Source organism: Canis lupus, chromosome 16, assembly GCF_048164855.1.
Source record: "Canis lupus baileyi chromosome 16, mCanLup2.hap1, whole genome shotgun sequence".
Classification (NCBI taxonomy): Eukaryota; Metazoa; Chordata; class Mammalia; order Carnivora; family Canidae; genus Canis; species Canis lupus.
In genome coordinates, this window is record NC_132853.1 from 18349798 (window position 1) to 18371937 (window position 22140).

Sequence of the window (22140 nt, forward strand, 5' to 3'; positions counted from 1 at the left end):
GACTGCTTGTTCCCTGGCTCTTAGCCGGTGGGGAGAATGGACAGACAAGGATTCATTCTCTTACCTTCTCCATCCCCCTCCAGACAAATAAGGGGGTGGGTGAGAACAGAGAAACTCAGTTCTTACTCCCTGCACTGGACTGCCACACTTTGTTGGTACCTCTGTCTCCTTACCCCATCAGTTGTGACTGTTTAGGTGACTCTCCTTCACAGACCAGGCGCAGTTCCCAACATCCAGGACAGTGCCCAGCACAGGGTAAAGGCGATGGTGGCAGAAATGAGGGCAAGGCCATTTCTTGCCTCGGGGGCGGGGTGGTGGTGGGGTGGTGGTGGCGGCGAGTGTGTGTGGGGGGTGGCGGGGGGTGGGGGCGTGAGGGGGTAGTGGGGGTGGCGGGGGGTGGGGGAGGTGCTGGTGGTAGGGCTCCCTGAAGTGGGAGGGAGGGGTACAAGAGCTCCGAGACCTGGCAGGGTAGTCACTCCACCTCGTCGCCCCGCCTCTGTGGGCATGGCTCTGCTGAGTCACCAGTCCGGGGAGGGGGCGTGGCCAGGGGAGGGATGTGCCCGCCCCTCGGGGGAGTCACGTAGCTCTGCGGCATCCGCAGCCTCATTTACAGGAGGCTGAGCTAGAGCCGCAGTTGTTGCCAACCTGAATCCGCGGTGTTCCTGTGGCTGTCGCTGCTAACTTGCTGCGCATCTTGCTGCACACAGGTGAGGCCCTGGGCGGGCGGGAGCTGCTCAGCACTCTTCCGCTCCCCAGCTTTTCCTTCTGTCACCCTTGCTTGGCTCCCGAGGATTCTTGGCTGTGCCTTCTCAGCTCTCTTCTTACATCCTCTCTACTTTGTCCACTCGAAACCCTATGGTTCAGCCTTTCCCACAGCACCGCTTCATCTTAGCTCTCACGCCCAGACCTTAGCTCCTCTAATCTCAGATCTTCCTCTGCCTACTGGATTTTTCTTGGGGATCAGCTTCTCCCACCTAGCCCGTTTTCATCTCAGCCTGCTCCCTCTCCTAGGCTAGTTCCTTGTCCAGCTGTCTTGCCTACTCTGTACCCCTGGTTTAGGTCTTTGCCCTGGCTAGTTAGCCTGTCTCCCTGTCACCTCCCCACAGGCCTCCTCCCTCCTGCTCCCTCCCTTTCTCAGGCCCTCTACTCCTTTCAACCCTGATCCCCTGCTCCCATCTGGCTGCAAAGGCAGTCATGTTTGGGATACAGAAAAGAAGAGGTTACAGAAGCTTATGGCAGTTATTTCTGCCACTCCTACTCTCCACTTTTCCCCTACTTTTCCTCCAGAAGCTGAGGAACAGAGGGTGATAGGTACTTGTACTTCATTCTGAAGTCTTGGAAGTAAGTGCGCTTTCCCTAGAGGCCCTGCTGAGGATGATAATATTGAAATTGGAAAGGCCAGGCCTTATTCCATACCTGAAGGGGCCAAATTCACTGAAAGAAGGACTAGATCTTTGGGCAGTAGTTTCACAGGAAGACCTGTAGCTTCAGGGCTGCTTACTTCCCCACCCCTACCCTGCATCTTTCTCCAGGGCTGGGAAGGGTGCCCATCAGGGACAAAAGGAGATGTGGGAACCGGGGCCCTAAGCCTGCTAGCTGTCAGAGGGATTGGTGCCACTGTGTTGTACAGGACCCATGCCAAGGACTGCTGCCTTGTTCCTAGCTCCCTACTTGTTGGGGGGGTGGAGGAGGCCATTTGGTCCATATGGCCAGGAGAGGAAGCAAAAGAGGTAGCTGGGCCCAGTTTTTATATCCTGTCTCTCTCTTCCACAGAGCTGTCACCATGCCCCACTCGTACCCAGCCCTTTCTGCTGAGCAGAAAAAGGAGTTGTCTGACATCGCCCTCCGGATTGTGGCCCCAGGCAAAGGCATTCTGGCTGCAGATGAGTCTGTAGGTAGGTGGGGCCTGTGGCTAGGTAGGGGTAGAGGTGGCCAGAGAGCCCTGGGGATGAGCTTGCTACCTCTCTTTTGTTTGTCCCCAGGCAGCATGGCCAAGCGGCTGAGCCAAATTGGAGTGGAGAACACAGAGGAAAACCGCAGGTTGTACCGCCAGGTCCTGTTCAGTGCTGATGACCGTGTGAAGAAGTGCATTGGAGGTGTCATCTTCTTCCATGAGACACTTTACCAGAAGGACGATAATGGTGTTCCTTTCGTTCGTACCATTCAGGATAAAGGCATTGTCGTGGGCATCAAGGTGCAACCACTGGCCCTCAGTGGGGGTTGAACATGGAATGAGTGTGTGTGTATGTGTGTGTGTGTGTGTGTGAGGTGACAAGGGGAATTCTGTTTAGGTTCAGCCCTCTGCCTGTGTTTCCTCTACAGGTTGATAAGGGTGTAGTGCCTCTAGCAGGGACCGATGGAGAAACCACCACTCAAGGTATAGAATGTGTGGGTGAAGGGGGATTCCTGAGTGGCTCTGCGGTTTAGCACCTGCCTTTAGCCCAGGTCATGATCTTGGAGTCCCGGGATGGAGTCTCACATCAGGGTCCCTGCATGGAACCTGCTTCTCCCTCTGCCTGTGTCTCTCTGCCTCTCTCTCTCTCTGTCTCTCATGAATGAATAAATAAAATATATATATATAAAAAAAAAGGTGGGTGGGTAAAGACTGCAAGATTGTTGGTTGGTTGATGCTGGCAAAGAGGGGCAGGGTGATGAGCTGTCCTATACCTACAGGGCTGGATGGGCTCTCGGAACGCTGTGCCCAATACAAGAAGGATGGCGCCGACTTTGCCAAGTGGCGTTGTGTGCTGAAAATCAGTGAGCGCACACCCTCAGCACTTGCTATTCTGGAGAATGCCAACGTGCTGGCCCGCTATGCCAGCATCTGCCAGCAGGTGTGTGTATGTTTGTGTGAGGGGTCAGATGGGTGCCTTGTGCCTAGTGGGGAGAGGGTTAGGAGGGCTTTCTCCCCTCCTCCCTACTGCCCCTCCCAAGTTACTCTGCTCTTACCTACAGAATGGCATTGTGCCTATTGTGGAACCTGAAATCCTGCCTGATGGAGACCATGACCTAAAACGTTGTCAGTACGTTACAGAGAAGGTGAGTCTACACCTAGGCCAGGTACATACTTCAAGGAGAGCCTGACACGTCCTGTAGTCCCTGGCTCAGATGCAAGTACTTTCCCCAAGCACTCTTTTACTTCATCCCAGAACACATACCTGTGAGTTTGAGCCTGTACTGACCCTCACAGTCATGCCCACTTTCCCCTAAGAGAAGAGCATTGAGCAGGGGCTTGGAACCTTAGTAAACCCCCTCTGATCTCCAGGTCTTGGCTGCTGTGTACAAGGCCCTGAGTGACCATCACGTGTACCTGGAGGGGACCCTGCTCAAGCCCAACATGGTGACCCCTGGCCATGCTTGTCCCATTAAATATAGCTCAGAGGAGATCGCCATGGCAACTGTCACTGCCCTGCGTCGTACTGTGCCCCCAGCTGTCCCAGGTACTACCCTGCTTCCTAACCTGTTCCTGTCCCTAAGACCCATTCTCAGGGTCTTGTGGCCTTCATGGGTCCCATACCCTGGAAAAATAGGGAGTTGACCAATCAGTTTCTCTTCTCTACCCTAGGAGTGACTTTCCTGTCTGGGGGTCAGAGTGAAGAGGAGGCATCACTCAACCTCAATGCCATCAACCGTTGTCCCCTTCCTCGACCCTGGGCCCTCACCTTCTCCTATGGGCGTGCCCTGCAGGCCTCTGCCCTCAATGCCTGGAAAGGGCAACAAGACAATGCTGGGGCTGCCACTGAGGAGTTCATCAAGCGGGCTGAGGTTGGGAGCTAGAGGTGGTGACTAGGGGAGAGGGGTATAGCTAGGCAGGGGGCAGCACCCAGAGGCTATAGCCTAGGCAGGTTTTGGTGCCTGTGGGCTGTGTCAGCCTGCTTACCCCTTCCTCTCACCCCCTGTCCTTTTACAGGTGAATGGGCTTGCGGCTCAGGGCAAGTATGAAGGCAGTGGAGAAGATGGTGGAGCTGCAGCACAGTCCCTCTACATTGCCAACCATGCCTACTGAGTATGCATTCCACGCCACAACCTTTGACCTGGCCACCTGCACCCCATTTCACCAATAGTTAAGGCCAGAGCCAAATAGCCATGCAGAGCGAGACGCCTCCATCCAGCACTGAGTCATCTTCCTTTTTTGTCCTCCCCCTCTCCCACTGCTGCACCTGGGATCACTGGATGGGAGAATAGGGCGCCCCTCATGACTGAGGGCAGAAGTTGCTAGAAGTCAGAGCAGGATGCCTGGGTTTCCCCCTGCCTCCACCAGCCCCTACCATTTCCCCATGATATGGTAGCTTCTCCTTGGGCTTTCCTTGCCCCTGTCTCCTGGGATCAGAGAGTAGGATACTAGACATGACTCATGTCTTGGGTACATACCACATAGCAAATAAATGGTAGCAAAAGATGCTACTTCGTCTGTCTGTTTTACACATCAAATTCCCATCTCAGTTTCTGATTTCCACTGACTGTCTCTGGGCCCTCTGACTGTGGAGGTGGGGAGGGTAGGTTTTGAGTTTTACTGGGCTTTAAGTTTATGGGGGAGGGGCACACCCAGTCACTATTCCCAGCTCAAGCTCTTCCTAGTGAATGGTCCAAGGCTGGAGGGTGGGCAGTATGGAGGGCAGGTGTTTCAGGGACTGCCAACTCAGAAGCAGTGGGCTGCAGTTGAAGGATACAATAAGGCGAGACTTGTGCAATTCCTGAAGGCAAGACTTGTGTAATTTCTGAACGCAGCTTTTGCCTAAAGCCCAAAACTGGGATAAGAGGATGGAGGTCTCTCACCTGTCCTCTGTGTTGAATTCTGCTGGGGCTTGACACATTGTGCTGGGGGTGGGGGGTGGGGGGTGGGCACTGCAGGAGGAGCACCCGCACTCCTGCCCAACATGGAAAAGCCACAAGGGTCAAGACTGTCAGATGGAGCAGAGTATCTAGGAGGTTGCCAAGGGCTATTGCCCATCCCCATTTAGGGTAGATAAGGGCACAGGAAAGGCTGATTTGAAGGTCTGGGCAAGTGTAGACCTGGTGAGGTTTTATGCTAAACTTTGACTACTCGGCTGGGGTGCAGGGGTACATCAAACACCTGGGTCTGTCTGAGGGGATGAAAAGATGAGAGAACCTGCTAGGTGTGTTCTGTGTGAACTTAGGAGGTCATTCTCTGTAAAGTACACAACCAGTTCTCCACCCAACTAATAATTGCTGTATGGGAAGGTAGGTCCAGTGTCCCCTGCCCTTAACAAAAATAGATCATACTTATATAGCACTTTCTTTTTTAAAATATTTATTTATTTGAGAGAGAGGGAGAGCATGTATGAACAGGGATAAGAGCAGAGGGAGAGGGAGAGAGAGAATCTCAAGCTGACTTCTCCTGAGCCTAATACAGGGCTACATCCCACAACCCTGAGATTATGCCTAAACTGAAATAAAAAATCAGATGTTGAACCCATTGAGCCACCCAGGCGCCCCTATAGAACTTACTATGTGCTCCTGGCAGACCAGGCCCTATTCTAATCACTCTACATTTACTAACTCATTTACTACAACACTGTATAAAGTAGATACTATTACTATGCTTATTTTAATATGAGAAAAACAGGCATAGAAAGGTTAAATTCTCAAGATCACTCAGGTGAAGTGATGAAGTCAAGATTTAATCCTGATCAGGATTCAGAATCTGTGCTCATGAATTTTCAAGAATTTTAAGTATTCAGACTTCTACAAGTTGGGATGAATTCAAATTAATTAAAAAAATACTGAATGAACCAAATTATGCTAAAAAGGTACTAGTAACTTGCCACGTCCATATTTGAGGCTTGAGGAGAGGGTGCCCAGAAGATAGAGTAATACGACAGGTGATATTTGGGTGATTAGCTTTCTGTGCTAGGCTCTTTACATGAATGACCTCATTTTATTTCTTCAAGTAATCTTTACACGCAACGTTGGGCAGGAACCTACGACCCTTAGATCAGGCTCCAGCGCTCTACCGATTGGGCGAGCCAGGAGCCCTTTAATGAGCTCATTTTAGTAAATGTCTCCATTCTTCAGATGAGAAAACTGAGACTTAGAGCTGCCTGTGGTCACCCAACTAGTATTTAATGCCTGCAGAGTTTGTGTTCTTAATCTCTGGGGCTAGGAGTGTGTTCTACAAGGAAGCGGAGGACGAACGAAGTCTTCCAACCACACAGAAAACCGCACACCTCCGCTGGCCCTCGCTGCCGGGATAAACGCCTTTCAAACTGGCGAACCGGCTCTTTGCGGCCACGCCCACCTCCGACCTTCCCCCACCTTCTCTGTGCCGCTCGCGATTGGCTGTGGCCGCTGCCGTGGTCCCGCCCCTTCCTTGCGGGTTTCTGATTGGGGGCGGCTTGCGCAGCTCCGCCCCTCGACGCCTAGAGCAGCCGGAAGCAGGCATGGCGGCTCCCGGGGTCGCTGCTACAGACCTAGGTGCGGTGGCATTCGGGTGGGGCCCACGGCTCGTGTATTGCGAGGGAGGAATGCAGTCTTTGGGGATTGTGGTGTGCCAGAGGTCCCTCGGAGTGGGGGTCTGGGGTCGTTTCAGACACGATCCCTTCAGACTTGGGCGAGGGCCCCTCGTACAGGGATTCCTATGAACGCGGGCAGAGAGCCTCCGAGTGCCGGTTGCTGGGGCTCCTCTGCATCAGGTGTGGGGCGGGCACCTAAGCCCACTCCCAGCGCCTCAGGTCGGTACCTCCGTGCCCCCAGAGGTGGTCCGAGGCAAGCGGGCCGCTCTCTTCTTCGCTGCGGTGGCCATCCTGCTGGGGTTGCCGCTCTGGTGGAAGACCACGGAGACCTACCGGGCCCCGTTGCCTTACTCCCAGATCAGTGGGCTGAATGCCCTGCAGGTGAGACCTCGGTGGGAGATGGCCGGGGGACGGCCCTCTGGCAAGGTGGAGACTCAGCTGAAGGCCCTGGTGCTCCTTCCTTTAGCTGCGGCTCATGGTGCCCGTCACTGTCGTGTTTACCCGAGAGTCAGTGCCATTGGACGACCAGGAGAAGCTGCCTTTCACCGTTGTGCAAGAGAGAGAAATCCCCCTGAAATGTGAGTTCCTGGGGAGTCAGAGCTGCCTTTCTGGTCTGTGCTCAATCCAGAGATGCGTTAGGTAGGAGGAGCATGGGTCACTTAAAGGTAGTTAAGAATTTATTAAAAGCCCTCTCTGAATGAACAGTGTGATTGGTTAGAAAACTTTAAATTCAGTGTTCACCATTAAGGCTATAGTTTTATTCTTAAGACAGTTATGCTAGCTGATGAAAGCAATTATTGCTCATTAAGGGATAGGAGAGGAAGTGGGATGTAGTGGAAAGGACGCAGGGTTTGGAAGCAAGTTAGAGTTGTATACAGGCCTTATTAAATTTAGCATGCAGCACTTTACTGAGTGTTAGGTACTTTCTGGTACCAGGAATTTTGGGATGAATAAGGAATTGATAATGGTTTCAAGAAATTTGTAGTCCAGTAGGGGAGAAAGACACTTAGATAAAGAAATCACAGTAAAAGGATGTAAGAAACTGAGATTGTGCTAAGAAAAGAGCCTTTTACTGTCTGGGAGGAAAGAAAGGCAGAGGTTTTGAGGATGTCATTTTTAAGCTGGATTTTTAAAGGATGTGAAGGAATTCACGTTAAATGGGGGAAGGGAAGAAGTTGTTCATCATATGCCAGAAACTAGGTGAAGCATTTTACATATGTTGCCTCATTTAATCCTCTTTAACATTATGATCTCCATTTTATAAACGAAGAAACAGACTTAAGAGATTTTAATATGTTCAGGATCACACAGCTAGCTAGTAAGAGGTGGAACTGGTATTTAAATCCAGGCCCAACTGATTCAATTGTTCTGGCTTTTAACCAACAAACTCTACTGCCTCCTGTGTAAGCATGGAGGGGTGAATCAGCATGTTGGGGGATCTATGAACAGTTTTACTTTTCTGGAGTGTGAAGTGAAAGACTGGGTATGACTGGATGTGTAGGCTGAGTCCACACCATGACGTGTCTATATGCCATTTACTTTCTAGCTTTTTAACGTTGGTCACACACTGTTTTTAGAAAACAATCTTATTTCAAGAGGCACCTGAGTGGCTCAGGTGGTTAAGCACCTGTCTCTTTTTTTTCTTACTTATTTTTATTTTATCTTATTTTATTTTATTTTATTCAGTTTGCCAATAAATAGTATAACAGTGCTCATCACATCAAGTCCCCTCCTTATTGCCTGTCACCCAGTTACAGAGAGAGAGGCAGAGACCTAGGCAGAGGGGAAGCAGATTCCCTGTGGGGAGCCTGATACAGAACTCAATCCCTGGACCCAGGATCACGACCTGAGCAAAAGGTAGACATGGAACTGCTGAGCCACCCAGGATTCCTATTTTTAACTTCTTGAGGAACCTCCACACTTTTCCAGAGTGGCTGCACAGCTTGCATTCCCACCAACAGTGCAAGAGGGTTCCCCTACATCTCTGACTCTTGATCTCAGTTGTGAGTTTAGCCCTGTGGTGGACCCCCCACTAGATGGGGAGCCTGCATTTTTTAAAAAATCATATTTCATACAGTTCAACCTAATGTAAACACACATAGTTTTTGTTTTTCAAAACAAAAATAGGATCATACCTGACATGTTAGTTTACAACTTGATTGTTGTCAATTTGTCATGGATTTCTTCATATTTAGTGACACAGCATTCAATAATATGGACATATCGTGGAGGCAATATAGTAGAGTGGCCAAAAGTATGGAATTTGATGTAAGAGAGCTGGATTAAAGCCTTGGTTCTGGGGCACCTGGGTGGCTTAGTGGTTGAGTGTCTGCCTTTGGCTCAGGTCATGATTTCAGGGTCCTGGAATTGAGTTCCACATTGGGCTCCCTGTGGGGAATCTGCTTCTCCCTCTGCCTGCATCCTGCCTCTCTCTGTGTCTCTCATGAATAAATAAATAAAATCTTTAAAGGAAAAAAAGCCTTGTTTCTGCCACTTATTGGTGTGAATTTTTTTTTAAAGATTTTATTTATTTATTCATGAGAGACACGGGCAGAGCAAGAAGCAGGCTTCATGCAGGGAGCCCGATGTGGGACTTGATCCCTGGTCTCCAGGATCACACCCTGGGCTGAAGGTGGCGCTAAACTGCTGAGCCACCGCTGCTGCCCTATTGGTGTGAAAATTTTTTAAAGATTTTTATTTATTTAGTTAGTTATTTAGTTATTCATTCATTCATTCATTCATGAATGAATGAATGACACACACACAGAGACACAGGCAGAGGGAGAAGCTGGCTCCAGGCAGGGAGCCTGAGGTGGGACTTGATCCCCCTTCTCCAGGAACACACCCTGGACTGAAGGCGGTGCTAAACTGCTGAGCCACCGGGGCTGCCCAATTGGTGCGAATTTGAGTGAGGTTGTTAACCTTTCTAAATCTTGGTTTTCTCATCTTTTAAACATGAGTAGTGATGGGTTTGTTCATTTATTCAACAAATATTTATTGAGTATCTATGTCAGATACTCAATAGTTGTATCTGTAGTTGTAGTTGCTGGAGATATAGCAAACTAAATAGACAAAAAGAAGAGAACAGACAGGAAGATAAACAAATTAAGTGTATTTTAGGTGAGAGGGCTAGGGAGATCCCTGGGAGGCTCAGTGGTTTAGAGCCTGCCTTTGGTCCAGGGTGTGATCCTGGAGTCCCGGGATCGAGTCCCACATTGGGCTCCCTGCATGGAGCCTGCTTCTCTCTCTGCCTGTGTCTCTGCCTCTCTCTCTCTCTGTCTCTCATGAATAAATAAATAAAAATCTTTAAAAAAATATTTTAAGTGAGGGGGCGCCTGGTTGGGTCAATCAGTGGAGTATGTGACTCTTGGTCTTAGGGTTATGGGTTCGAATACCACATTGGGTGTAGAAATTACTTAAAATCTTAAATCAGTCAATAAATGTATTATGTATATGATAGATGGTGACAGGAGACAAACAGTTCAGGACAGGGGGATAAGGAGGGTTTTTTGGGGGATAAGGAGATCATTACTGTTTTAGAAAGGGTGGCCAGGGAAGGCATCATTTGAAAACAGGACTTCCAAGTAAAGATCTAAACGTGGTAAAGGAGTAAATTGTGTAGATACCTGGGAGAAGAGCATTTTTAGCAGAGGGATAAGCAAGTATAAGGTCCTGAGGTAGGAGCAGAAGTGGTGCCTTTGCAGAACGGTGAGAATCCCATTGTGGTGAGATTGAGGTGAATGAAGGAAAGAGTAAGAGGAAATGAAATAAAACCAGAGCAGTGAAAGGGGCCTAGGTTCACATACAGCTTATTCTGGCTGAGAAGGGAAGCCATTGAAGGATTTTTATTTTGTCTTGTTTCATTTTTCAAAGATTTTATTTTATTTTTTAAAGATTATTTATTTATTCTTTCACAAAAGACACACAGAGAAAGGCAGAGACATAGGAGGAGGGAGAAGCAGGCTCCCCATAGGGAGCCTAACATGAAACTGGATCCGAGGACCCTGAGATCATAACTTGAGCTGAAGACACATGCTTAACTGACTGAGCCACCCAGGTACCCCAAGGAATCCCATTTCTTTACGTTAGGGCCTTAGAAGTCAAATTATAGGAAGTACACTGATTGCTATTTTGGCAAATGATCTAAAATTATTATCCCTTAATTCTAATATGAAAAGTCTTGTTACATACACTCTCCTGCATGAGCTTAGCAGAAAATATTACGTGTCTCATTGTCAGCACTGCAAAAAACTTGCTGTGATGGAAGCATAACCTATGTCTTAGAGTAGCCACATTAACAATTTTTGGACACCGTGAATAATAGAGCCCATTTCCATCTAGAACAAGGCTTTTCAAAAAGGTGTTCTTTTACAGCTGGTTTATTCTCATCAGGATCAACACATTGCATTTTGTTACATCTCTTTTGCCCTTTTTTTTTTTTTTTTTAATTTTTATTTATTTATGATAGTCACACAGAGAGAGAGAGAGAGGCAGAGACACAGGCAGAGGGAGAAGCAGGCTCCATGCAGGGAGCCCGATGTGGGATTCGATCCCGGGTCTCCAGGATCGCGCCCCGGGCCAAAGGCAGGCGCCAAACCGCTGCGCCACCCAGGGATCCCTCTTTTGCCCTTTTTGTTATACATCTGCTCCCCCTACCCTATCCCAATATACTTATTTTCTTTGATTTGTTGGATAAAGCAAGTCATTTGTTTTATGGAACACCTCACGTTCTGGATTTTGCAGATTGTTTCCTCCTACTTTATTATTTTTTTTTCTTTTAAGATTTGATTTATTTATTCATGAGAGACACAGAGAGAGGGGCAGATACATAGGCAGAGAGAGAAGCAGGCTCCATGCAGGGAGCCCGATGTGGGACTCGATCCTGGGACTCCGGGATCATGCCCTAGGCCAAAGGCAGGTGCTCAACTGCTGAGCCATCCGGGCACCCCCTACTTCTTCCTACTTTCATTTAAGTTGTTCCTCTACTATCCATATTTTTAATAAACTGTTAGATCTGAAGATTGTATTAAAATCAGTTTCACTTTTTAGGAATGATATGATATACTTCCTATGTCAGGAAGTATATAATGATTGGTTGTTTCACTTTGGGTGGTACAAAGATGATTTTGTGAATTCAGATACTGTCAGCTTGATGTCTGTGTTTTAATTCCCTGTCAACCTTTGACCTGAGAGTTTTGGCAGCCATTGATGCTAGCATCCATTTCATTAGTGGTTGCAAAATGGCAATTTTTAAATTCTATAATTTCTCTGGTGTATATGACCTGGAATTCTTCTGTAACAAAGAACTTCCTCAATAAATTTTAAATTCAACTTCTCAAGTTCAGTGGGGGGTGAGTGGGGCAAAAAAAATCCCTTTGGGATTGCCTTATAGGTGTAGATTAACTTGGGGAGAATTGACATCCTTAGAACATTTAGTCTAAGAACCTTGTATGCTTTTCCCATTTTATTTTATTTTATTCTATTTTATTTTATTTTATTTTATTATTTTTTTATTTTAAATATTTTATTTATTCATTCATTCATGAAAGACACAGAGAGAGAGGCAGAGATGCAGGCAGAGGGAGAAGCAGTCTCCATGAAGGAAGCCCTACTTGGGACTCGATCCCGGGTCTCCAGGATCACGCCCTGGGCCGAAGGCGGGCGCTTAACTGTTGAGCCACCCAGGTGTCACAGTCCTTAACTTTTCAAATTGGATGTTGCCGGTATTTATCAGAAAGTTACTGATGCTTGTATATACCTAGTCATTGTACTGAATTGTTACCAGTTTGAGTAGTTTTCCAGTTGATTCTTGATTTCCAGTCTTGATTTTCTTGGAAAAGAATTATGCTACTTCAAAAAGTGGCCGTTTTGTTTCTTTCAGATATTCATGTGTCATGTCTCTTTCTTCACTTAATACTTTGGTCAGGAACTTCAGAAAGAACAATGCTGAATAATAGAGGAGATAGCAGGCATCCTTGTTTTATTACTAATTTTTTTAAAGATTTTATTTATTTATTTATTTGGGAGAGAGAGAATGAGAGCAAGCAGGTATAAGCAAGGAAAGGAGTAGAGGGAGAGGGACAAGCAGACTCTCCACTGAGTGTAGAGCCTGATGTGGAGCTCCATCCCACAACCCTGAGATCATGACCTGATCCAAAATCAAGTGTTGGATGCTTAACTGACTGAGCCACCCAGGCACCCCTTATTACTAATTTTAATGGAACTGCATTTAGTGTTTTATCATTAAGTGTGCATCTTATCTTTATCAAGAACATTCATCAAATTTAATTATTTTGAGGCACTCACTGAAGTGATCATATGGTTTTTCTCCTTTCATCTATTAATAGAATGAATACTGTAATAGATTTTTCTTTGAGAGGGTACTTTAGGTTGACAGTAGTGTGTACATAGGCAGGGGGAAGAACTAGTTAGGTGGAAGAGGTGGGGTGTCATGTATTTGATAATCATTCATGTAGAAATCATTAGAATTGGCTGTAGCTTCTTGGTCTTTCTTTGCAAACAGTTAACAGCAAGATGCTGTCCTAAGACTGTGTTAGGGCTGGGAAGGTGAACAGGAGTCTCTATTTAGACTTCTCATCTTGCTTCTTCCTGTTCCTCTCAGACAAAATGAAAATCAAATGCCTATTCCAGAAGGCCTATCGGAGGGCTCTAGAGCACGAGGAGGCGGCCTTGTCCCTGGGCAGTATGCAAGGTACTGGAAGGGGTGATCGTGCTAGTTGAACACAAAGCCCTCTTTTTCTCTTCCAATCTCTAAGCATGCATTTTCCATACCTTGTCTTAACTTTAGAATCTCTCTGGGAAAGCTGGGAATGAGATACCTTATGTTTAGCCTGGGCCACGGGGGGCCAAGCCTGACCACAGTGTCAGCCAGGTGTGAATGGGAGGTGGAGCCGTGGCTTAAGCGCTCTCTGGGGGCCAGTGGGAAAGGGAATGGTGTTTTGCTCCTGGTGCATTTCTTGCTCTTGTCCCCAGAGGCAGAAACCATGTTAGCCAAGTCGCAGAAGCAAGCAGAGGGCTCTCTGACTGTGTACGTGATCTCTGAACACTCCTCACTTCTGCCCCAGGTAGGGTGAGCAGAGAGGCTGCAGCTTTGCTTATCCCGTCAATTCGTTCTCTCCTAGGTCACCTTCTTGCAGTAGTGCTGCCCATTGGCTTGTATTTGCTACAGAAACTCTTTAACAATTTTTTTTAACAAATATTTTTTTTTTTAAAGAATGCAAATAGAGATTTTTTTCATTGGCTCTGGGTCTTTCTAAATCCATGAGTTATATATGGTTAAAGCTCTGATGACCATTTAAAGTAGGGGAGAAAATCAGGATTAAAAAAAAGCTGGTTTGGAAGCTTTGGGCCAACATGTTGACCCTTTCACTTGATGAGCAAGGGGCTCAGTGGGAGCCATGCCATGTACCATTTTCTTTTAAAACTTAGGATGAAGTATTAAAAAGAATTTTTTTTTTAGGTTTTATGTATTTATTTGAGAGAGAGCATGAGCAGGGGAGAGGGGCAGTGGGCGAGGGAGAAGCAAACTTTCCACTGAGCTGGGAGCGGCTCGATCCCAGGAGGCTGGGATCATGAACTGAGCCACCCAGGCGCCACCCATGATAAAATATTCAATTCTTAAAAAAGATGAGAGAAAATTTTAATGAATATCCATGTACTTAAGTCCAGCTTGCAAACTACAGCCTAGCAATATAGCTGAACCCTGCATGTCTCCATGTATACCCTTTTGACCCAGGGTGGCCATATTTTTTGTGTGTGTCTTTTTTTTTTACTTTTCTTTCAAGTTTTATCATGTATGTTATATCTCAATAAATAATATATTTAATTGTACACACTTTTGAACTTACAGTAATAGAGCACACATTCTTCTGTAACTTTCATTCAGCATTTCTATTTGAGAGTCATCCATGATGATCAATGTATAGTTGAGTCTAATATGTTCATTTTTAATGTTTCATTATAGAAACATATCACAATTTATGCATCCTATTGCTCATGGGCATTTGGATTGTTTCCGGTTTTTGACTCTTAGAAATAATGCTGCTGTGAGCATTCCTGTGCCTGCCTCTTTGCCACATGCTATCTACTTATATCAAACTTTCTAGGTGTTTGTTTATTATGCTGTCCTTCCACATGCCATCTCCTTGTTTCTAGCCTGTGAAGATTTAGATAATACCTGGGACTTATATCTGCTGGGAAGGCACAAGGAATGGAAATGGATGAAAACATTCATGCATCCCAATTGGTCAGAGATAGTAGATATTTGAGATATCTGAGCTGAGATAGTAGCTCACTGAGATAGTAGGCCTGTTGGTCAGTGGCAGAAGGCCAGATTCTCTGAGACAGGAGCCAGTGCGCTCTTCTGCTTTCTTCCCTGAGCCCTGGGCATCCTGTCCCTTGCTGGCCTTTCACAGGACATGATGAGCTATATTGGGCCTGAGAGGACAGCAGTTGTGCGAGGGATCATGCACAGGGAGGCCCTTAACATCGTCGGCCACCAAGTAATCCAAGTAGCACAGGCCATGTCTTTGACTGAGGACGTGCTCGCTGCGGCCCTTTCTGACCACCTTCCAGAAGACAAGTGGAGCTCTGATAAGAGGCGGCCTCTCAAGTCCAGCTTGGGTATGGTGATGGGGCTTTGCCAGAAGGGAGAGGGAAATGAATGATGGGGAGGGGAATCTGCGGGCAGACTCTTTACTCCTTTCTTCTGTGGTTCCACCTTTTAGTTAAAACACTCAGTGTTCCTCATCCCAATTTTATCCTCTCTTTGGTTCCATGATGTCCATCAAGCCCATTCCAGAGGAGAGACAAATTCAGCTCAGTCGGGGGTACAGCTGCCCTTGAGCCCCAGAAGCCTCTGGCTTCCCTCACTCCTGTTTCTACAGGCTATGAGATCACCTTCAGTTTACTCAACCCGGACCCCAAGTCCCATGACGTCCACTGGGACATCGAGGGGGCTGTCCAGCGCTATGTGCAGCCCTTCCTGAGCGCCCTCAGTGCTGTGGGCAACTTCTCTGTGGACTCCCAGGTGAGGCTTAGAGCAAGCTGGGGAGACCTTTCCCTAGCCACTCTGTCCTTCTCAAAGTCCATCTGTATTGATTGTTTGCAGGTGTAGTCTGTCCTTCCAGCTCTTAAAGCTTGCTGATCTGCTAGGAATTTGCCTGTGTGTATATCAGATTCTAGTGTCTGCATTACCTCCATGGAGTACAGCTCAGGGTCTCTTGTCAATATTTGTTAAAAAAACAACTTTCCTTATGGCCCCCTTTATTTATTTATTTGTTTTTAAGATTTTTTAAATTTATTCATGAGAGACACAGAGAGAGGCAGAGACATAGAGGGAGAAGCAGGCTCCTCTCATGGAACCTGATGCAGGACTCGATCCCAGGACCCCAGGATCACGACCTGAGCCAAAGGCAGACACTCAATTACTGAGCCACCCAGGTGCCCCATGGGCCCCCACCCCCCCTTTAGAACTGTATTCACCCAGTTGTGCCATCCTTAAGGAATTTATTTAAAGAATCAGACTTCCGGAAATATGTCAATATAGTAACAGTAAAGATGGGTAAAGAAATGTAGTTTTCTTTAGCCCCCAGAGGCCTCTTTGGGAGGCTATCCTGGTGATTATCAGTAAAGAAATGTAGCTTTTTACTCATGAAGAATGTATCACACAGTGTCCTTTTAGGGAAAACATGGGAGACATTTTTATCAGGTCTTGGTAGTAAGGGTACTTCTGAGTAACTGGCTTGAGTTGATCTTGTGGACGCTGGATTATGCTATTCTTGTTTCCCTCTTTGTTTAGGCTCTTCAAAAGCCTGGTAAAACATGTGGTTTTTCAAAGCATGCATTTAGTGTATTAACTTTGCCCTTGGCTCTATTATTTTTTATCCTACACCTGTTTTCTCTCAGCTCTGATTTTGTCTCATATCTTGTCCTAAGTGTATCATTTTAAATACTTTTTGAGATGAAGTGGGAGTATGAATCAATAAACAAAATAATCTTCTTTGCTTTACAGATTCTTTACTATGCAGTGTTGGGGGTAAACCCCCGCTTTGATCCAGCTTCTTCCAGCTACTACTTGGCCGCACACAGCCTCCCCCATGTCATCAACCCAGTGGAGTCCCGGCTGGGTAAGCTGAGGATGAGGGTCTGTCTGCCAGGCTGGGGAGGGACCCTGAAGGCTCAGTGTGGAGTTAGATGCTGGTAGTATATACTTATGGCTCCCAGGTTGGATGGTCTGAGGGCATCAAGGAAGTGCTGGGCATTTAGACTTCCTTTTTTTTTTTTTTTGGCTCCCTTTTTATGCAACTCTATTGACATCTCTTAATTCCACACTATCCTATCCAAAAATGTTCATTTTTAAAAAAATTTTTAATTTATTTATGATAGAGAGAGAGAGAGAGAGAGAGGCAGAGACTAGTCACACAGAGAGAGAGAGAGAGAGAGAGAGAGGCAGAGACATAGGCAGAGGGAGAAGCAGGCTCCATGCACTGGGAGCCCGACGTGGGATTCGGTCCCGGGTCTCCAGGATCGCGCCCTGGGCCAAAGGCAGGCGCTAAACCGCTGTGCCACCCAGGGATCCCAAAAACGTTTATTGAACATGACTCCCACTGCTTTTTTATAAATAAATGGAAAGGCTGTGTCTCTGTCCATGCAAGCCATCCAGGAAAGATATGGTCACACATGTAGGAGACATAACAGCAAAAATACATGAAGGCAGAATTTGGATAGATAGTTCTGCTGATTGAGGTTTGAAGCTGGGAGGATTCCAGTTTTTCATTTTGAGGGTGGTACCTACGAAGAATAGATGACCATAAACTAATACAGGCAAACCAAAGTTAGTACATCACTAGTTGTGGGATTTCAGACACTAAGGCTAGGCCAGTGTGGACCAAGATATGGGAGGGGCTGTAGGTCATCCTTCCCTCCCTCCCTCTGTTACTCCCCCCACCCCACTTTCTCCCTCCAGCAGTATGGAGTACAGAGATAGAAGGGCATTCCAGGCAAGGGAACTCTGAGCTTAGATATAGAAGAGTCAGGCATACAGACAGGCATTCAGAAGCTCAGAGAAGTTTAGTGTAGCAGAATTGTGAGGGAGTAACTGAGATGAAGCTGGCAAGGCAGGCAGGTACCAGATCATAAGGACCACATTAAGTAGCTTGAGCTTTTTACTGGGTGTGAAGAGTTAGCTGTTGAAGGATTAAGAGGGAATTGACATGAGGTCATGTTTACACTTATAAATAAGATGGGGTTATAGTTACATTGGTGTGATGTGGCATTGGCTAAGAGAGTGGTCTTTTTTTTTTTTTTTTAAAGATTTTATTTTATTTATTCATGATAGATGCACAGAGAGAGAGAGAGAGGCAGAGACACAGGCAGAGGGAGAAGCAGACTCCATGCAGGGAGCCTGATGTGGGACTCGGTCCCGGGACTCCAGCATTACACCCTGGGCCGAAGGCAGGCACTAAACCGCTGAGCCACCCAGGGATCCCCAAGAGAGTGGTCTTAAGACAGTCAAGGGTGGCCTGTTAGAGGAGGGGAGACTCCAGAGGCCTTTTGGGGACTAAGGACTCTACTTCACATATGTGGCATTTCTTGGGAGAAGGTTCAGAGGAGGATTTTGACCACAGAAACCCAGGACTGGAGGCTAACCTGGTGATTATCAGTTGGGGAAAATGAGGCCCAGAGTGAGTGACCAGAAAGTTAGAGGCTGACCTGGAACTGAGCTCTAGATCCAGCATGTTTTAGTATTCTGACCTTCTTTCTCTTTGTACCACAGGATCCAGCGCTGCCTCCCTTTACCCAGTCCTCAACTTTCTGCTCTACGTACCTGAGCTTGCCCACTCCCCCCTGTACATTCAGGACAAGGATGGGGCTCCAGTGGCCACCAACGCTTTCCACAGTCCCCGCTGGGGTGGCATTATGGTAATGGTACTTGAGACTATTCCTTCTGTTGTTCCTCTTGTGTCCTCCATGCCCAGTCTGTGGGAGGGGCACCACCAAAGAGGTGAGGGTGGTAGGAGCTTGTCCCCTCCTCTGCCAGTCCCACACCTTCTTATTTCTATTCATGTTTTCTATGATATGACCCTTTTGCATGTCGTGGTTGGCACTTCCTGAGGATTTCTCTGGTATACATCTTAGATCTTGACTCTGTTTATGGGAGTCTTGCAAGGGTGGGAACTTTGTTTCTCCTATTACACTGGCAGTTTCTTATAGGTAGGAACTCTTATTAAAGTGGAATACAAAAATATTTTTTATATTTAAAAATTATATTTTTTATTTATAAAAATATATTTTATATTTATATATTGAGGGGATAATGGAGATACTTTATGAAAAGCTCCTAATACGTATTCAAAAAATATTAGTGGTACCTTCTTCAGGTTTGTAATTTCTAAAGAGCACAGAACAGGTCTTTTTCTCTCATAGCCTCTAGAGTGTTTAGGGCAGAGCTGTGAATGGTCTGGTGTAGTCTTGAGGCAACCTCATTTCCCCCCACAGATATACAACGTGGACCCCACAGTCTACAATGCCTCAGAACTGCCTGTGAGGGTTGAAGTGGAGATGGTGCGAGTGATGGAAGTGTTCCTGGCTCAGTTGCGGTGAGGTCCTGGCTAATGCACCTGGGGGTGTGGCCACTGAGCCTGACCCTAGTCTCCTGAGCTGCCTGGAATGAAATCTTACCTGGCAGGGATATCTTGACTGTGCCTAGAGCCCCAGGGAAACCAAGAAAGGTTCCTAAGAATCACTTTATGTTCTAAGAAGGAGTATTCGCTGACCAAAACTGTTTTAGGCAAAACAGCCTCCTGAATGTCAGGTCCATGGGCTGTGATTAGGGATGCTTAAGAAAATAGCTATTAATTCTCAAGCTAACTGGTATATTAATAGTGGCTGCCTCATGCCCTGTGCTTAGGATTCTTGGCCTGTGCCTGGGATCATCAGGAAAGAGAATTCTGATTGATTAGCAATGCCTGCCCTGGGTGTAGGATTAGAGATACAGCACATGTGCTTATCAGAAGTGGTGCTGGATCGGGGTACTTGGGTGGCTTGGTTGGGTAGCTGACTTGGTTTTGGCTCAGGTCATATTCTCAGGGCCCTGGGATTGAGCCCTGCATTGGGTTCCATGCTCAGCATGGAGTCTACTTGTCTCTCCCTCTGCTCCACCCCTGCTTGTGCACAGTACTTTCTCTCTCTCAAATAGATAAATAAAAAACAGCAAAAAAAGAAGTCCTGGATCATCCCTTAACTAAAAGTCCAAAGAGAAGGTAGATAGGGTGAGGGGATTAAACTAGATTGCTATTATCAGAAATACTTTAGCCATGGGACCTTTTTTCAAACAAGATCTTAGAAATCCAATCTTGAGACAGGTAAGAGTAAAAACACTGGTTAAAATGGGGCTTGGGGCTCTGTTTTGCTGAGTGTTGCCATTTACCCTTCGAGACCCTGAGGCACTTTCCTAAGACTTTTGTGGTTCTGGGTAAGATTGAAAATCTTAGGCATTATTCTAGGAATCTTAGCCATCTTCTACTCTCAGTCTTCCTTACTTTGCTTTTCCTATAGGCTGCTCTTTGGGATTGCTCAGCCCCAGATGCCTCCAAAATGCCTGTTTTCAGGGCCCAAGAGTGAAGGGCTAACGACCTGGGAGCTTGACCAGCTGCTCTGGGCTCGGTCAGTGGAGAACCTAGCTACAGCCACCACCACTCTCACTTCCCTGGCCCAGCTTCTCGGCAAGATCAGCAACATTGTCATCAAGGACGATGTGGCATCTGAGGTGAGCGGACAGGTGGGGCCAGTGTGTGGTGAAACCAAAGAGCCAGATAACGCCCAGGGTGTGTGTGGGCATGCCATCCTTGAGTGCCCCAAGATTCCTCTAGCGGGCAGTGCCAGGTCCCCAGTAGGACTCCAGATGGGGTGTGAAGTTTTAAGCAGGCGCTAAAAAAATACACCATAGCCCTTTTATGCTGGCCTCCATATCCTGGGCAAACTCCAGGCAACATGCCTGGCTGATGGAAGACACAGTAAGTCCCATCCCCCCTCCCAGCCCAGTACCTCACTGGTGCCTGGGACATACTGGTAACTCCTTGCCCCCTTCCTAGGTGTACAGCGCTGTAGCTGCAGTCCAGAAGGCGGCAGAGGAGTTGGCCTCTGGGCACCTGGCCTCTGCCTTCATTGCCAGCCAGGAAGCGGTGACATCCTCGGAGCGTGCCTTTTTTGATCCCTCGCTCCTCCACCTCCTCTATTTTCCTGATGACCAGAAGTTTGCCATCTATATCCCACTCTTCCTGCCTATGGCTGTGCCCATCCTCCTGTCCTTGGTCAAGATCTTCCTGGAAACCCGCAAGTCCTGGAAAAAGCCTGAGAAAATAGACTGAGCAGGACAGCATTTCAGTGAGAAGCCTTCCTTTCTGGCCAGGATGGAAGGTGTTAGATTGAGAGGCACATAAAGGGGGCCTGCCGTGAAGGACTTGGCTCCTATAACCAAAGTATAGCACTCTAAGCAGGGTTCATTTTCCCTTCCCTTCCCATCTCTCTAGCTCAGATTCTCCCCCAACCTTTGTGCCCCCCCCCCCCCCCAGAAGATGCATCATTTGGGTCTTATCTGGCTTGAAATTGAAGGCCCTCCCCTGTCTCCCTCCAGGGCAGGGACAGTTTGTTGTGCTTCTGTCCTGTTCCTTGCAGTCCTCTTGCACTCAGAGGGAGCATTAGGGGAAAGCCCTGGGTCAGATTCTAGCCCCTTCCCCTCCATGCTTCTCTCCAACCCCTCAGGGAGAACCTTAGCACTGCTCTCACGGAAGGGAGCAGGTCACCCCTGGGACCTTCTCCCTTCCTCCCCTCCCTCCTGGCTGGCTGTGCCTACTGGGTGTAGCCTGATGCTGCGCATGTGGCAGAGTTTCCCTTCACCCTTTTATAGAAGTAGTGTGGTGCAGTGGAGAAGGTTTCAGACTTGGGATCGAGCATGCCTGAATTCAGATGTTTCTGTACCTTCTGCACTTATCATCTGGGGAGCATTGGATAAGCCTCTTAATCTCCCTGAGCCTCAGTTTTTCACTTGTTAAAATAGCACCAATGATATCTCACAAGGTGGTTATGAGGATTAAATGTGATAAACATATGAAAGTGTCTGGCACATGGTAAGCTCTCAATAAACATTGGTTGACTGAATTGAAATGATATGAAGTATGAGCAAACCTTTCATTCTTCATTTGTGTCTAAGTAATGGTTTCCTAGTATCTGACCTGGACTCACAGGTCTACCTTGCTTCCACCTGGCCATGCGCCCTACAAGGAGGCTGTGCCTCTCTGCCCTGTGGGCCCTGTAGTGAAGTGCCTAGGCTGTTGTCCCTCAGCATGTCCAGGGTTTCACAACAAAGCTGTTAGCATATACTGCTTTTTTTCGCAGGAGGTCTGGAAGACAATAGCTTGTACCAGTGTAAGCCCTCAAATACTCATTCATAAACTCAGAAAAAGAATATGTTAAGCACAGGCTGCAGTAGCCACTGTGTTAAATGCTAGGTATTATAGAGAACAAAGACAGGATCTCTACTTTCATGGAACTGATCTTTTGGGGAAAGAGTCAGTGAACAAGTAAAATTAATTTCAGATAATGCATTAGAAGGAAAAAACAGGCTGATCAGACAGTGACTGAGGGG

The 22140-nt window shown here is 47.1% G+C and overlaps 2 protein-coding genes and 1 non-coding gene across 6 annotated transcripts; 2 read left to right on the forward strand and 1 right to left on the reverse strand.

Annotated features, from left to right (window-relative positions):
* The first annotated feature begins 16 nt into the window (after positions 1 to 16).
* ALDOC (aldolase, fructose-bisphosphate C) lies at positions 17 to 4399 on the forward strand. Of its 3 annotated transcripts, none has more exons than XM_072779344.1 (10): positions 17 to 255; positions 614 to 707; positions 1774 to 1895; positions 1983 to 2194; positions 2323 to 2377; positions 2674 to 2834; positions 2956 to 3039; positions 3266 to 3440; positions 3566 to 3765; positions 3911 to 4399. In XM_072779344.1, exons 3-10 carry the CDS (start codon positions 1784 to 1786, stop codon positions 4004 to 4006), a joined length of 1095 nt encoding a protein of 364 aa, XP_072635445.1. In that variant the 5' UTR covers positions 17 to 255; positions 614 to 707; positions 1774 to 1783; the 3' UTR covers positions 4007 to 4399. The 3 variants fall into 3 exon arrangements, with proteins under 3 accessions (XP_072635445.1, XP_072635444.1, XP_072635443.1); XM_072779343.1 differs by having other exon boundaries at positions 18 to 255; positions 602 to 707; XM_072779342.1 differs by lacking the exon at positions 17 to 255 and having other exon boundaries at positions 555 to 707.
* A 1907-nt stretch (positions 4400 to 6306) lies between these two features.
* PIGS (phosphatidylinositol glycan anchor biosynthesis class S) lies at positions 6307 to 21662 on the forward strand. Of its 2 annotated transcripts, none has more exons than XM_072779340.1 (12): positions 6307 to 6435; positions 6715 to 6854; positions 6940 to 7051; positions 13096 to 13185; positions 13467 to 13558; positions 14909 to 15116; positions 15380 to 15522; positions 16507 to 16621; positions 18271 to 18422; positions 18993 to 19093; positions 20052 to 20262; positions 20588 to 21662. In XM_072779340.1, the coding sequence occupies exons 1-12, from the start codon at positions 6402 to 6404 to the stop codon at positions 20861 to 20863; spliced, it is 1674 nt and encodes a 557-aa protein (XP_072635441.1). In that variant the 5' UTR covers positions 6307 to 6401; the 3' UTR covers positions 20864 to 21662. The 2 variants fall into 2 exon arrangements, with proteins under 2 accessions (XP_072635441.1, XP_072635442.1); XM_072779341.1 differs by having other exon boundaries at positions 18271 to 18416.
* Positions 10689 to 10823, reverse strand: LOC140607646 (small nucleolar RNA SNORA1). Its single transcript, XR_012009605.1, has one exon. It is a non-coding gene; the product is annotated as a small nucleolar RNA SNORA1 (small nucleolar RNA).
* Positions 21663 to 22140: the final 478 nt, after the last annotated feature.